This window comes from Syngnathus acus, chromosome 24 (genome assembly GCF_901709675.1).
Source record: "Syngnathus acus chromosome 24, fSynAcu1.2, whole genome shotgun sequence".
Classification (NCBI taxonomy): Eukaryota; Metazoa; Chordata; class Actinopteri; order Syngnathiformes; family Syngnathidae; genus Syngnathus; species Syngnathus acus.
This window is the reverse complement of record NC_051108.1, coordinates 5,718,263-5,733,626: the sequence shown is the minus strand read 5'-3', so window position 1 is coordinate 5,733,626 and position 15,364 is coordinate 5,718,263. Positions and strand designations below refer to the sequence as shown.

The window sequence follows — 15,364 nt, the reverse complement described above, 5'->3', positions numbered from 1 at the left end:
TTTGGACATCAGTTTTTGCGTGGAAAACATACATAATATTCAAATCAAACGCTTGGCGAGATTAACGGTTTGATCGACAGTTGAGTGCCACTTGTGGGCGTGCTAGCTAACAAGCCACCTGTGTTGCTAGCGAGCGAGCTCCGAGTGACGTAACTTAGACTTAGACTTAGACTTAGACAGAACTTTATTGTCATTTTGTCAACACTAGGTGTGTACAAAACGAAATTTCGTTGCATACGGCTTTCAGCAATGTAGAGGTATTTCGGCTGGTTAAAAAAAGTGACATTCTATATAAAAATATGAGATAAGATAATTATAAAGTACAAAGTGCAGCAGTGATAAAGTATGTGAACAGTGCAGGAGACAAAAACAGTATTTACAAGTGTGCAGAGGAATGCTACGTTTGAATGTTCAGCAGTCTGACGACAGCAGGGAAAAAACTATTGCAGAACCTGGTGGACCTGCAGCGGATGCTGCGAAACCTCTTCCCAGAGGGCAGCAGGGAGAACAGTCCATGGTGGGGGTGTGATGGGTCACTGATAATATTTCGGGCTCGGGACACGCAGCGCTGGGATGACAAGTCCTGAATGGAGGGAAGAGGAGCCCCGATGATCCTCTCTGCTGTCCTCACCACTCTCCTCAGGTTCTTCCAATCGGAGGCGCTGCAACCTCCACACCACACCGAGAGACAGCTTGTCAGAATGCTCTCTATGGTGCTTCGGTAGAACGTCCTCATGATGGGTGGGGGCAGGTGGGCTCTCCTCATCCTCCGCAGGAAGTACAAGCGCTTCTGTGCCCTCTTGACCAGTGTTGTGGTGTTCACAGTCCAGGTGAGGTCGTCTGTGATGTGGACTCCCAGGAATTTAGTGCTGCTGACCACCTCCACAGCTGAGCTGTTGATGATCAGTGGAGCGTGGTGAGGCTGGTTCTTCCTGAAGTCGACGATGATCTCCTTCGTCTTCTCCACATTCAGGATCAGGCTATTTTCTCTGCACCAGCCCACCAACTGCTCCACCTCCTCTCTGTAGTCCAGGTCGTTGTTGTCCCTGATGAGGCCCACCACCGTTGTGTCGTCTGCAAACTTCACGATGTGATTGGTGGTGAACCTGGGGGCGCAGTCGTGTGTCATCAGGGTGAACAGCAGGGGGCTCAGGACGCAGCCCTGAGGGGAGCCTGTGCTGAGGGTGATGACATCGGAGGTGTTCTGTCCGACCCGGACTGACTGAGGTCTGTTGGTGAGGAAGTCTAGCAGCCAGTTCCGAAGGGGGGTGCTGAAGCCCAGGTGTTCCAGTTTTTCCACCAGATGTTGTGGAATGATGGTATTAAACGCTGAGCTGAAGTCCAGGAACAGCAACCGCACGTGGGTGTTCCTCTCCTCCAGGTGAGCCAGGCTCAGGTGAAGAACGGAGGAGATGGCATCCTCAGTGGAGCGGTTCTGCCGGTAGGCAAACTGGAACGGATCGAATGTTGGGGGGAGTCTGGAGACGATGTGATCTTTGAGCAGCCTTTCGAAGCACTTCATCATGATGGGAGTCAGTGCCACAGGTCTGTAGTCATTCCATGAGGTGATTTGAGGTTTCTTCGGCACCGGAATGATGGAGGCAGCCTTGAAGCACACTGGCACTTTGGCTTGGTCCAGCGAGATGTTAAAATGTCTGTGATGACACCAGCCAGCTGGCCTGCACATTCCTTGAACACCCGCCCAGGTATGTTGTCGGGGCCTGGGGCCTTACGTGGGTTGACTCTTCTCAGAGTCTTCCACACGTCGGCTGAGTCAAGGCAGAGGACCTCCTCTTCCTGGTGGGGAACAGTTTTAACTGCCGGAGTGCTGTTTAGTGCCTCAAAACGCCCAAAGAAGTTATTTAGACCATTTAGGAAGTCAGCATCAACCTCACCCACCGGGGGGGAGGGTGAGTTGTAGTCCGTGATCGCCCGTATGCCTTGCCACATACTCCTGGTGTTATTGGCGTCGTGGAAAAAATCCTGAATTTTCCGACTGTGGCTTCGCTTCGCTAGCCTGATGGCACGGTTCAAGTTGGCTCTCGCTGTCCTCAGTGCCTCCTTGTCGCCAGACTTGAAGGCTGAGTTCCGTGCTCGCAGCGTATGACGTACATCCTCAGTCATCCAGGGTCGTTGGTTGGCTCGGGTGATGATGTTCTTAGTGGTGCTGACGTCCTCGGAGCATTTGTTGATGTAGGCTGACACAGTCATGGCGTACTCATCAATGTTGATCTGATTGTCATATGTTGCTGCTGATTTGAACATGTCCCAGTCAGAGCACTCAAAGCAGTCCTGGAGTGCCTCCATGGCCCCCTCAGACCACACCCTCACCTGCTTCACTGTGGGTTTTGCTCTGATCAGCAGGGGCCTGTATGCAGGGGTTAGCATAACAGATAGGTGGTCTGAAGAGCCGAGGTGGGGGCGGGGGGCTGCTCTGAATGCATCCTTTATATTGGTGTAAACCAAGTCCAGAGTGTTCTCTCCCCGAGTTGGAAAATCCACGTGTTGGTAAAAATGAGGGAGAATAGTCTTCATGCTAGCCTGGTTGAAGTCCCCAGCAATGATGAAAACCCCCTCTGTGTGCGTGGATTGCAGCTCACTAATTGTCCGGTAGAGAACCCTCATGGCCTCTTTAGTGTTAGCGCTAGGAGGCACGTACACAGCCGTGATGCTAACAACAGTAAACTCCCTGGGCAGGTAGAAGGGTCTGCAGTTCACAGTCAAAAGCTCGATGTCCGAAGAGCAGAAGCTGGCGACAGATCTAGCATTTTTGCACCAGTTGTTGTTGATGTAGACACACAGCCCACCTCCTCGGGATTTACCGCTTAGCTCGCTGTTTCTGTCGGCGCGGAATGTAGCGAGCCCCTCCAGGCTAACGGCGTTGTCCGGCATTGATGAGTTCAGCCATGTCTCCGTCAGGATGAGAGCGCAGCAGTTTCTAACTTCCCTCTTTGAAGAGAGTTCCAGTTTTAGATGGTCCATTTTATTATCCAGCGAGCGGACGTTGGAGAGGAAGATGGATGGAAGCGGCGGTTTGTAGGGGTTAGCTCTCAGCTTAGCCGTTAGCCCACCTCGACAGCCGCGCTTTCGCCGCCGGTCACACCGCCTACGCTTACTCCTCCTCCGGCGTGTGCTGCCCGGCGAGCCCGCTGCGTCGTGAGCTCCTGGGGCTAGCGCCCTGAGCACTCCGAGGCTACGCAAACAGACTAGGGTAGTTGTGGCTACGTGTCCGAAAACACTCGATGACCGTACCTCCAGCAGGCGCTGGCGATCATACGCTAATCTACTGGATGGATAAACTAAACTTTGAGTTGTTTGTAGTGTCCTAGGCGACATATTTTGTGAAAAGCCTCGTCGAATGCTGAGACCCGTAGCGGCCGCGGCCAACATGGGCGCCGCCATCTCTACAATGTAACGAGTAACAACAAACAAAGTCGAGAAGCTCGTGGCGTATTTATGCTCATATACACATCTACTTAAATATAAACGGCAAATAGAGAGCTTGAAAGTTGTTAAATTACTCACTCAAATCACGGCTGGTAGTCACAGGAAGACCCGCTCAGTGAACCAAATTAGTACGGTAGCTGAGAAAGCTCAATTCAAATAATTGAATGCATTCCTATCGCAAGAATGCTGCTCACCTACCAAAATGTATCTGTGAATAAATTTTATACAGTACATAAACAATAACATTAAACGGATCAAACATGCAGTTAATCTGATGAAAAAAATCAAGTCAATCAATTATCAAATCAAATAATTTAATATATACTGTGTGTATGTAAATCAAACATACAATGGTTACATACAATGGTTAACATCACCGCTGTGCAACTGTTACAAAATTGGTCCAAACAGAAAAACACAGTCCATACATGAGCATTCACATACAGCATAACATGCTAACATCACATTGAGATCCATTTGTCTCAGGTATGGTAAACAATAGAGGAATAATGTACTTTTAATATATGTTGACACAGATGTAAATGTCAATGTATTTGATGCTTAGCACATTAAAAAAAAAAGACATCACTTTGTTATCCTTTGTAAAAAAAAAAAAGAAAAGTTTGGCATACTTGATACAGCTGCTTTTGCTCATTTGAAAGAAAAAAAAAACACATGTCCACATATTTGGCCAATCTAATCTTGTCCATGTCATTAGACATTATAATTTTCTTGTGCAACATCTGTGGAAGATATTTTGAAATCTGATTAATCAATTGAAAAAAAGCAACAGAATAATCCCCAAATTGAAAATTGTGTGTGTGAATGTTGTATTTTCTGGTAATGTGAGTGTACCATGGGTAAATGAGATGGAAAAGGTATGACAAAAAAATTACAGTCAACACTGAGTTTACACTGACCTAAAAAGAGGTAAAAAGTCGGCAAGTCTCGATGCCAATTAATACCTCCATGTTACCATTGGCTTAGGGAACATGATAGGGGAGCGATATGAGTATACTTGGGTTAAACAACCACAGTGTGGCACTTCCAAGCTTTCATCTTGTCCCACATATCCATGGTTGACTGCAGTGGAACAACTGCTCAACTAACCACGAGTAAGAAATTCCCCCCGGACAAGTCCAACTGTGTTGTCTCTTGCAACCATTTGTGTTTCCCCATGATTGCTGGTCTTTTCATAGGTTCATACACAGAGCCTTCCTCTGAACTGCTGTCTGGGAAATAGCCACTGGGACATTTTTTACGGGTCACAATGGTGAAGGGCTTGGACAGGATTTCCTTGGTGTTTCGATTTTTCACTGAGGTCAAAGAAAGCTGAAACAAGTTTAGTACTGTCAATCAAATGTTTGTTGTCCAGTCTGTTATGTAATTATATTTATTTTTGCTTACCTTTGACTTAAATGAAACGCTGGTGGTGAAATCTGTCAAGAAGCAATATTGAGATAATCAAAAACAAAAATTGGTATCATTTTAGTTCAACCTCTTATTGAGTTGAGCAACTGAGACAGCTTAGAGTTCACGTTGACATCTGCAACAATGGTGAGTGCTTTTAATTTGGCATACCAAAAAGACTAATGGAAAGGGCAAATGAGTGTAACATCAAACATAAACATACAAAAGGAAGGTCTAGTCCTACCCAAGAAGCTGATCCATTGTTTCAGCTAGGGGGGAAAAAAGCAAGAAATATTTGGAAGGACAGTACAGTATAATTTACTATAGATCAATAATGTTGCAGCTATCTTGGGACAATTTGGCCATTCACTCACATTCACAACTCCATCCATCTGGACCAGCACAACATTAATCATTGAAAAAATTGAAAATTTGTCCGAATTTTCAAACCTGTCTGAACTTAATGCTCTCTAACAGACACAAAAAAAAACCTCCCACAAAAGCCAAAACTCAACCATTGATCCAAAATAAATCATCTGTATAAACATATGCAATCAATGAGAATGTTGGAAATTTTCTGATGACTAAAAAATATCCTTAACCTCACCTGATGTTTCTCCTGGCATACCTGGCCTGCCAATGTTGCACAACAGGTGGTCAATGTTCGGCATGGGCTGCATCTCCTCATCTGGAGCTTTCTCATGCTTATCAAGCTCACCACCAGAGAAAAACCAGTCACACTAGACAAAAACCAGGACAACATCACTGCAATGTAGTTCAACTTAATTTGACCTCTGAAGTTCTTACATGTACGATTAGCGTCTCGACTATTTTGTAGCGGTCAGGCATGTGGGTGACCATATCTGTCATGTTGTCCTCTGATGTCCTGACCAGTGTGGGACCAAAGACAAGAGCCAGGTTTCTTGGCTCCATCTGGAAATAATATATCAAATAGTATCTATCCTCGATGTTTAAAAATTGTATAGTAAATACTTATTCAAATGACATCATATTAAATATGGCACTACCTTATTCTTTTCAGAGTTATCTGCCACCCTTTTTAGGTGACACACCAAGAACTTGAGGGTGTGGTAATAGTGATCTGGGAGATCATGAAGCTGGAAAGAAAAAAAAAAAAGTTAGATAATAATAGGAATTTACACTGACAAACCTTTATATATTTCTTTTAACTAAATACCAGTTTCTTCATTATCTTCAGGCGCTCCCTTGTGTCTTCAATCCGGTTGGCATCAATGAAGTAATTGTATTTGTCTGCAAAAAAAAAATATTTATGGATTTATTTATTTATTGAGAATATGTTGAAAGATGGTCAATTTGAGAATTACACACCGTCAGTAAACAATGGCTCAGGAAGTTTTCGGAAGAATGCCTTCAATAGGCTGCTGATTACGTTCAAATCCTGCCATCTCTGTGGAAACGGAGGAGGGAGACATTTTACTTAACAGCTGCCAACTTAAATACGATAAAAAAATATTGCAATGATAACATTTCTGAAAATATGTGCCACACCTCCTCAGTAGTGTTAATATCAAAACCCTTATTGAGATGTTCTTGCAGGTTGGACACCATGGCGTTGTTTCCTGGTACTCGGTAGATTCCGGTGTATTCTAAACCTGTTGCTTCGACCACACTACAACACATCGCCACAATCTGGGGAACAAACTGGAGAGACAGGTGAAATGATAAGAATGACTATTTATGTAATCATCAAAACAGAAGACTAGGCTTACTTTGTGGTTTACCGCAGGCTGACAGTTCTCAAGGCGCACACCAAAAACCTTTGGCTTGTCTGTCTTCTTCGACTTTTTCATGATATTGATGCCCCATGGTGTCTTCTCAACTGAGTCCAGAAGACATAAGTTTTCATTTATAGTCCAAAGTGGTGTCAATTTTTGTTTAATTCAAAATGCCCATGATGGATTACATAAAAGAGCAAAGCCATGATTGTACCCACCGGTTTTGGATGATTGATTCACTGAGTCATTCTTAGCCAAGAGGAAGGGAGGCATCATACGGTGAGTTTTAAGGGAAGAGTCTGCTTTGTTACTTGTAAAACTGTAAATGACACAAAAAAAATTTAAAATGTGGTAGTAATTGTTAAAAAGGCAACACTATACTGTTAAAATTTTGTTTCAACATGAGTCAAATGTCTTTGTCAACAATTATATGAGCCTTTGTAATAGCGGTCTCAAACATGTGGCCCGGGTGCCATTTGTGGCCTGCAGGATGATATTTTGCAGGCCCCTACCTAACATCAATTTAATGTTAGTGCGGCCCCTACGGCTCTTTGCAATGTCACCGCCACCATTTTGCGTGTTCTGACCTCTGTCTTTTGTAGTCATTCAGCTTCTTGCTGATAAGAGCCTGTCTTGAAAAGCCAATCTCCTAAAATAAATATAAAGAAACCAATTTAATAATCGAACAGGTCAGCTTTGAGTTAGATAATTAATATCTGCTTACCTCATTGTCAATCTTGCTGTACTCTCTAATAACCTTAATCCATGCTAACATGTCGTCCCTGTTTTCAGCTTGGAGCAGATATTCGCAGAAGTCCTGTGTCATCAGTCTCAAAGTATGCTTGCGCTTTGTTTGGCTATAAGCAATGTCAATTAGGCAGCCACGAATGTTGATTGGTGGATGCTCATCAAGACCTGAACCAGGTCCTGACCCTTTAAGAATAGCCTCCCTTTTGTCTTTGTAGAGGAAAAGCGTATGGGAACGAAGCACGCAAAATAGGCGTTTCCAAGTCCGCATGCTGCTACCAACTTTCTACAGGTAGAGACAAAAACAAAAATTTGCGTTTAATCTTGAATACCTGATGATAAATAAAATGGAAGGTCTGGTCCCTTACCTTCACCTTGTCTGTGAGAATCTGCTTGTAGTGTAGCCAGCCTTCCTTGCAGATGTCACTGAAAGTAATGGTTCCCAGTTCAGAGGTCGAGTGGCGTTTGGACTGTGCCTCCTCCTGTGCTTTCAGACTCTCAAGAGACTAACGCACAATACATTGTGTCTCAAAAGACTTGCAGAGAAAATGAAAACTACAGCAGCAAAAAAACTCACCCCATCAATGAAAAAACTCTTGACTCTTTTGGGTAATTTCCTGTAAGACATACATAACAAAAAAAATGTTGTGTTTAATTTTCCTACATATCAATTTGACCCATTATAGAGACAATACAAAATATTATTAGGTTGTGTCCATGCTTACGCGAAAACATGGCCCTCTTCTTTGAAGGTATTGAGACCCTCATCACAAGACTTTGATCGCTCGGTAGAAATGGCCAGCAGATAAGAAGAGCGACGTCCTTTGATACTGCCTGATAATACGCCACAAAAATAAAAGTAAGATGGGTAAAATGAGACATAATAGATACAATGACTAACGCAATGTATTACGGTAAAATACAAAGTTTAAAAATAGACTTGTACTGACATTCCAGTTTTTCCCGTTAAACATACAGTCGAATTCCTATCCCTAACTTTAAGAAACCATAAATAAATGAATGAATGAATAAAAACAATTAATAGATAAATAAATAAAAATAAAATAGACTTGTACTGACATTCCAGTTTTTCCCGTTAAACATAGTCGCATTCCTATCCCTAACTTTAAGAAACCATAAATAAATGAATGAATAAAAAAATAAATAAATAGATAAATAAGTAAAAATGAAATAAATAAATGAAGAAAGTTAGCACTCACCTATGAAGGGAATAGAAGACAGGGAGTTGTATGCCTGCTGCATCAAGCTGCCATTTGTGCTGCGACTGCAACCAGGACCAATAGAGACAGGCGAGGGGCTTTCACTCAGTGACTCTGGTGACTGGGGACTTGAAGTATGAGCAAGGGTTCTGTGACACAAAGGCTGTTTTGGAGAGATCTGGGAGATGATATCTCTATTGCATTTCAATGGGTCCTCTGATGCAGGTGGGGTGGTAGTCCATTGTGATTGTGTCGTCATTTCTGGCTCACTGATTCTGCTCTCTGCACTGCAGCGAAGGTACGGGCCACAGTTACCTGGCTTTTGTAAAGTCTGTGGATGTTGGAAGGGATGGCGAGTTTCGTGAGACATTGATGTGCTACCATTTTTGTAACCCACCAACTCATCTGCCGGTCGCCTTGTTAGTAGTTCAGCTTCCTGCTGACCTGATTGCTTACCACAAGGGGGCACTGTAGAAGACACTGTACTTTGGATTTGGTGCTCATTTCCTCCTGTGGTTTTCTCTTCCCTTTGTTGGCTAAATTTTGAAGAACTGTCTGAGCAGAGTGGAATCATTTCAGAGGCTTTTTCTAGTGTTTCAAAAAAACGGCCATAGTTATACTCATACTTTGCATATGCTGCCAGCAAATTCTCTGACATGCTTACCGGTCTTGAAATACCACTCAATTCCCCAAGCAAGTAAGAATCATGAAAAGCTGCAGAAGTTTGATGATGATGCAAAATGTTAGGCTCGAAAGAGACATTGTCAGCATATGGAGGTCCAGAGTGCAACACACTGCTATGGCAAGAGGACGAACGCTTCGCAACCTCAGCTTGGCAGCAGTACCAGTCCGACGTTTGGTGGCGAAGGGAATCAGGACGAGGGTGACCAAAGGCTGGCAGGCTGCTTTTGCGGGTTGGTGTTGCCGAGGCGATGGCAGCATTGTGGTTGGCGAAGTGAAAATCAAGTGCACTTATTGCTGAGGAGGAGCGGCCACGATGCCTCACTGTCGTGACGAATTTATTGCTGACATCCTCAGGCATTCTTATCCAGTTGTTTGTTGAAGCAATACCATGGTGGTTGTCCATTGCTGAAGTCGTTGGGCTGGGTCTCCACTGAGAGTTGTCCAGGTCACTATTAAGTTTGTGGCTTAGCTGTGAAGTAATGGGATTGGTGGAAGAACAATAACGAAGGGGGGGCTCTGGGAGAATATTGTCCTCGATTGTAAATGTGTCATTGTTTCGCAAGGACTCCTGGGAGTACACCTAAGGACAGAGGGAAGGTAATGTTATCGAGGACAGATACACACACACACGGACGTTGACACAGGATGACACGTTAGTCATCTAACAGCAATGCAAGAGCAGTGGAAAGGAAGGACAAAAAACAAAACGAATACTCACGCTGATCAACTGCAGGACTTCTTTATCTTTTGGCATAACGGAAAGTTCCAAATTGTTTTCACTGCAACAATGCAGAAAGAGAATCGATATCACTTCAGACGTGATGAAAACAAAGCCAAATTTTTGTCCCATAACGTCCCACTTACCTGTTTTGAATGAGTCGAATCACCTGAGAGTACGTTTTTCCAAGAATGTTCTCCCCGTTCACTTTGACGAGCCTGTCGCCTGAGATGGTATGTACACGCACACACAATTAACTTTTTTTAATACTATCTTTCATATAGGGAGGGTCTCTAAATTCTATGCCCACCCATCAAGCGTGAAGTCAAACCAAGTAAAGTATTTTTTCATTAAATATTTCTGCCCGATTCTGAAAATGTTTCTGTGAGCACGCTCTTCTGAATTTTACAAATTACCGTATTTTCCGTACTATAAGTCGCACCTAAAAACCTCCAATTATCTCAAAAGCCAACAGTGCGCCTTATAATCCGGTGCGCCTTATATATGGACCAATATGGATTCGTGGATGAGGACTAATTTATTAAAGTAAGCTTTATGTGTTTATTTTGTGTGTTGTGTGATATTAACGTTTGAGCAACGTTGAGTTATTGATATATTGTTATTGTTTTCACTATTTCGAGTGTTATTATATTGTGATTGCATTAACGTTTGAGCAACGTTGAGTTATTTATTCTATGCGCTTTATAATCCGGTGCGCCTTATATATGGACAAAGTTTTAAAATGGGCCATTCATTGAAGGTGCGCCTTATAATCCGGTGCGCCTTATAGTGCGGAAAATACGGTAGATAGAACGTTCATGTTCAGTCATTGACAGGAAAAAAAAAAAAACACTACAAATACACATCAGTAGGGTCAATATAGAAATCTATCCACGCCCTGTTTATATTGTAATTAAAACAACACGTAAGTTAATTATTTAGTAACTGGAGTCAATTACCGGTGCACAGTCCAGCTTGATGAGCAGGGCTATTTTCTTTAACGCTCTTCACAAAAATGGTGTCCATAGCCTCCAAATGACACTGCTGACGACCTGTGACAAACACACATGAACATCCATTTATGATGCATCAACAATCAGTGAGCCTGAAGTAAATAAAACAAGTATTAGTTTAATGAACAGTTCAGTCTTTCTGTCATTAAAATGTCACTCACTAGACATTTCTATGATACAAAAAGGATGTTAAAAAGGATATTCATGTTAAAAAGAAAAAAAACGGCACTCACATTTTTTAATTGCATTTCCATTCTCTTCATCCTTTGGAAAGTACAGAGTAGGTTAGAGGAATTTGGATCATGACAGATTGTGGTTGATTTTTGAGGTTCTCCACATTAAAAGTGGCATTTGTCATCTTTACTTTGGAGTTGTGGAGGTGGGACCCTGGTGGGTAAACGATGAAGTGTCGCAGAGTGAAACCAAATCCATGCAAGTTCTTATGGAGGTTTAGGGTCTGAAGGCCACGCGATGACATCATGGCCGCCATGTTACCAGATGATAGTGGTTGGCGACTATTCTCATTGGATGACACCATGTTGTCTTTCAGTCCTTTAGCCTATCAAGAGGAAATAAATTGCTTATTAGTCATTTTGTGATAATCGAACGTAAGTCACTGTTACGTTAAAAATTCATCGTCAAATGAAAGTTCCAGGAGCAATAGTAAGACCGTAATAGTATTTCAGTCATACATGTTCGAAAGGAGTAGGAAGAAGTGTAACTTTTTATGTTCTACAATACTAGCCAACTTGCATCGGCTCCCGGTCCACTTGAGATGCGATTTCACGGTTCTGTGACTTACCTATAAAACATTACACAGCCTAAAAGAATCAATCAATCAATCAATCAATCAATCAATCAATCAATATTTTATTTGCCAAGTCTGCATACTTCAATATTTTCAAAAGATGGTAACAAAAATTGCTAGCAATATCTGTATCTTTTTTTAAAAGTGACAACAATTGTAACTTTAGTATTGACACATGACGTTGATGCACAATTTGTCTTCGGGGGCCACATAAAATGATGTGGTGGGCCGTATCTGGCCCCCAGGCCTTGAGTTTGACACCTATGTTTTAAAGGGATGCATAGCCACACAGGCAGAGACAAGGTATCTTACTTCTGGATTAGAAAAATAGCCATCCAAAAAACTCTAGATCGCCATTGTGCCAAAAGGTCACAAATGTGTTAAATGTAGAAACCTGAAAATAGCTTGATATAGAAATGTTATAAGCAAGAAAAACCATCATAACCAATAAAAACCATTAATATCTTACATTATCCAACTGAAAAAAAATTGCTAAGAGTTTTCAAAAGGTTTCAATAAACCCACCTTACCCAAGTTCTGTGTTGTATTATCCTCATGGATCCCGGTTTTCTTAGTGATGTGATCGCGGTTAGCTGTGGTGAAATAATTCTTAATACTGCCAACCAGATACAACGAGGTTCTGGGTCGCTACAGTCCACCCCCACTGAACACTGGAAACACCATGTATGTCCTGAGGGAGCTGGTGCGGCACCTGAAATCCTATGCATAGCACCTCCATGCGGACTACAAGCGCATTCCGGGTTGAATAAAAGAAAAAATGCGTTCTCTTCATTCACTATTAAATTATCATTTTTAAGCACACCTTCAGTTGTCCGTTGTTCGATTTTTTATAAAGTTCTGTGGTCGGCTGAATTCACAGATCAGCTCGACTGAGACAACACAAGAAAAGGATTGAAGCTGAGCTAAAGGGAAAAAAAATAAATAGAACTGCTTCAACATCCAGAGCATCCTACTTCACTTAATCAAGCTCTCTCTCTCTCTCTCTCTCCCTCTTGTCACATTCTTTCACATTCCTTGCATCCTTCGGCGATGTAGCCCAGCCTACTCATAGAGAACACGAGAAAAAGAGCAAGAGGTTATCTCTCCCTTTCTATCTCAAGTTACTGACATCCCAGTTCTTTTTTCGGCTCCTTTGAGTTTTTTGATTCACATGACTTCCAATGGGATTTTTATTTTTATTTTTTATCACTATTCATGTATTTCTCCTTAGCACAGATTGCAAAACTTTCCCCATCCTATCTCACTCGCCGTTGATGCACTGACTATCCGGAACATTTCATACATTTTTATCACTATGCAGACACGTAATCATGAGAGAGTCAAGTCAAAGTGAAATTAACATCATGTGATGTGTGACTCACTTATGCCCCACATTCCTTTTGACCTAGAGGCGCTGTGCATAGAAAAAAAATAAGCAATGAAAATGAATGAACACTCAGACCAGCAGTAGTTATTATGTAACTATGTAGTTGTTTTATGCTTTACACGGCTGCTTGTGTAATCTGTCATGCATGTGGCACCAATAGAAAGCAGGTCAGATAAAGGATTAACATTTTAAAAACAGCCTTTTGTCTACATCACTGTTATCAAACGCAAGGCTCGGGGGCCAGATATGGCCCGCCACATCATTTTATATGGTCCATGAAGACAAATTGTGCATCATGTGTTATTACTAAAATTGCAATTTGTCTTCATCTTTAAAAATCATCTTTTTAAAATATTTGAACAGTTCTTACTAGTCTGAGGGTGGCTTGACCGATACGTAGGTGGCTGAGAAGATGACTAATGATGAATTTATTTTAATACAATAAAATGCTGTCTCCACACACCTATGACCCTAATGATGATGAGCGTATAAAAAAATGGATAGAGAGATATTTATGCTCGTAAATATATGTCAACATCAATTTCAGCCCAACCAGGGTCTCTTTGATTATAATGCAAAAAAAAGCCAATTGGGACATCAACTGAAACTGGTGATGTTCTGTTGACCTTTGAGAACCCTCAGGAAGATGATGAAACGTTTTTATCAGGTCAGGATCAAACAAGCACGCACTAATGAACGCACACACTAACACACGGCAAGCTTTCATAATTCTATTTTAAGCACGGATGTAGTTGAGTGAACTGGAGCGGAGAAAATAAATTCACATTTGTACAAGCACATCCATACCTCTCTCAGCACAGATGAGCTTGGTCTTAAAGCAAATTGCATCCTGATATATAGTGAGTCCATTTGGACAATGGTACAAAAAGTTAGATTAATGGATCCCGAATCCACCATAATGTGATGGTTGCCATAATTCATCTGGATTTTTTTTTTTTACATTTATTTGACAACAAAATGGTAGTGGCACATATAAAAGTGAAAATGGTTGCATTTGAAACTCTCAAGTCTCAAAAATGCTTTACAAATGTACAGTATCATATAACATGAGAAAATGCTAGCATATTCACTCTACTAACATTTTCCACATACTGGTTTGCTGTTCCAAAATGGATTCGGTTTAAACCTTGCCTTAAAATTCTACGCAGAAAACACAAAAATGATTTATGCATTTAAATTACAAGAAGTGATAAATTGTCATGTGTGTGTGTGTGTGTGTGTGTGTACACATGTACAGTATATGCATATAATTTGGCTCACCTTGTCCATGGTGCTCAGTATGACTTTTCGTTGTAGCAAGCTTGTGAAAGTTGACGATGTGAATTTAGCTGTGAGAGGGTGGGGAGGTCTTCAAACATACATAAACAAACACACACAAACACACAAAAACACACACACACTAGGGTCAGACCACTGAAGACACTGAGCTGTACATACCAACTCACATTACTGTTTCCTTCTCTTCCTTGACTAACATGCTAACATGCTATTTTGGTCTCATCATTATTATTCTCTCATAAAATGAAATAACTATTCAATTATTTTGTAAAATACATCATTTTTATTTCTATATACCTTCCATGCTTCCGTCTTTCCTTCTTCAGATTCTTGCTGGTTGAAAAGTGGCCTCACACTGCTATTCCTTTGCTTCAAGCTTTGTCCGTGCTGCCTCTCCTCATCTAAATCCCTCAAGCTTTTTTTTCCTCTCTCCCGTCCTGTAGACAAGCATTAGTGAGAGAATGGGATGAGGGGAAGGATCAGGGGGATCGTGTGCATGTACCATGTGACATGATAGTAAAGTTGGATTCCCAGCTGTCACACTCTGAGAGATTTATAAAGTCCCCATGTCAACAAAGCAAATATATATATATATGTATATATAAAAAATATATATATCATAATAATAATATTAATTAAATATAATTAATATTAAAATATAATACATAAATAAAACAACAGCATTAATGACTGAATGCAGTGGTCTGATTAAGATATTGAACTGTAACAAAAATATGATAAAGTCCACCACGCACACCGAGCTATTCTATCCTGAAGGAATGTGGAAAAGGACATCCTGTGCTGCTTCCCCTAGCTGTATAGCTGGAAACTCCCACCCAACAGAAATGGCACACTGACCACATAGTAGGCCCAT

General features: G+C 41.7%; 1 protein-coding gene across 3 annotated transcripts; it reads right to left on the bottom strand.

Moving 5' to 3' along the window:
* Positions 1-3,744: 3,744 nt before the first annotated feature.
* On the bottom strand, positions 3,745-14,933 carry LOC119118167 (rho GTPase-activating protein 23-like). 3 transcript variants are annotated; one of them, XM_037244969.1, is made up of 23 exons: positions 14,788-14,933; positions 14,473-14,560; positions 11,361-11,555; positions 11,230-11,260; positions 10,943-11,035; positions 10,130-10,208; positions 9,984-10,044; positions 8,582-9,845; positions 8,087-8,195; positions 7,939-7,978; positions 7,730-7,867; positions 7,339-7,647; positions 7,202-7,263; positions 6,833-6,933; positions 6,609-6,718; positions 6,388-6,540; positions 6,208-6,286; positions 6,056-6,129; positions 5,886-5,975; positions 5,665-5,790; positions 5,465-5,597; positions 4,855-4,886; positions 3,745-4,779 (listed from the first exon to the last, which is right to left on the bottom strand). In XM_037244969.1, the coding sequence occupies exons 2-23, from the start codon at positions 14,479-14,481 to the stop codon at positions 4,549-4,551; spliced, it is 3,519 nt and encodes a 1,172-aa protein (XP_037100864.1). In that variant the 5' UTR covers positions 14,482-14,560; positions 14,788-14,933; the 3' UTR covers positions 3,745-4,548. The 3 variants fall into 3 exon arrangements, with proteins under 3 accessions (XP_037100864.1, XP_037100863.1, XP_037100866.1); XM_037244971.1 differs by lacking the exons at positions 14,473-14,560; positions 14,788-14,933 and adding exons at positions 5,102-5,126; positions 12,335-12,839 and having other exon boundaries at positions 4,639-4,779; XM_037244968.1 differs by lacking the exons at positions 14,473-14,560; positions 14,788-14,933 and adding an exon at positions 12,335-12,838.
* Between the last annotated feature and the right edge of the window lie 431 nt (positions 14,934-15,364).

Bases quoted from the DNA above. Each gene is read 5' to 3' on its own strand.
- LOC119118167 (XM_037244968.1), bottom strand. From the start codon at position 12,532: ATGCATAGGATTTCAGGTGCCGCACCAGCTCCCTCAGGACATACATGG. The intron at 11,036-11,229 runs GTGAGTGCCGTT...TGTTTGTCACAG, and splicing joins TGGAAATGCAATTAAAAAAT to GTCGTCAGCAGTGTCATTTG. The intron at 10,045-10,129 runs GTAAGTGGGACG...GCATTGTTGCAG, and splicing joins ATTCGACTCATTCAAAACAG to TGAAAACAATTTGGAACTTT.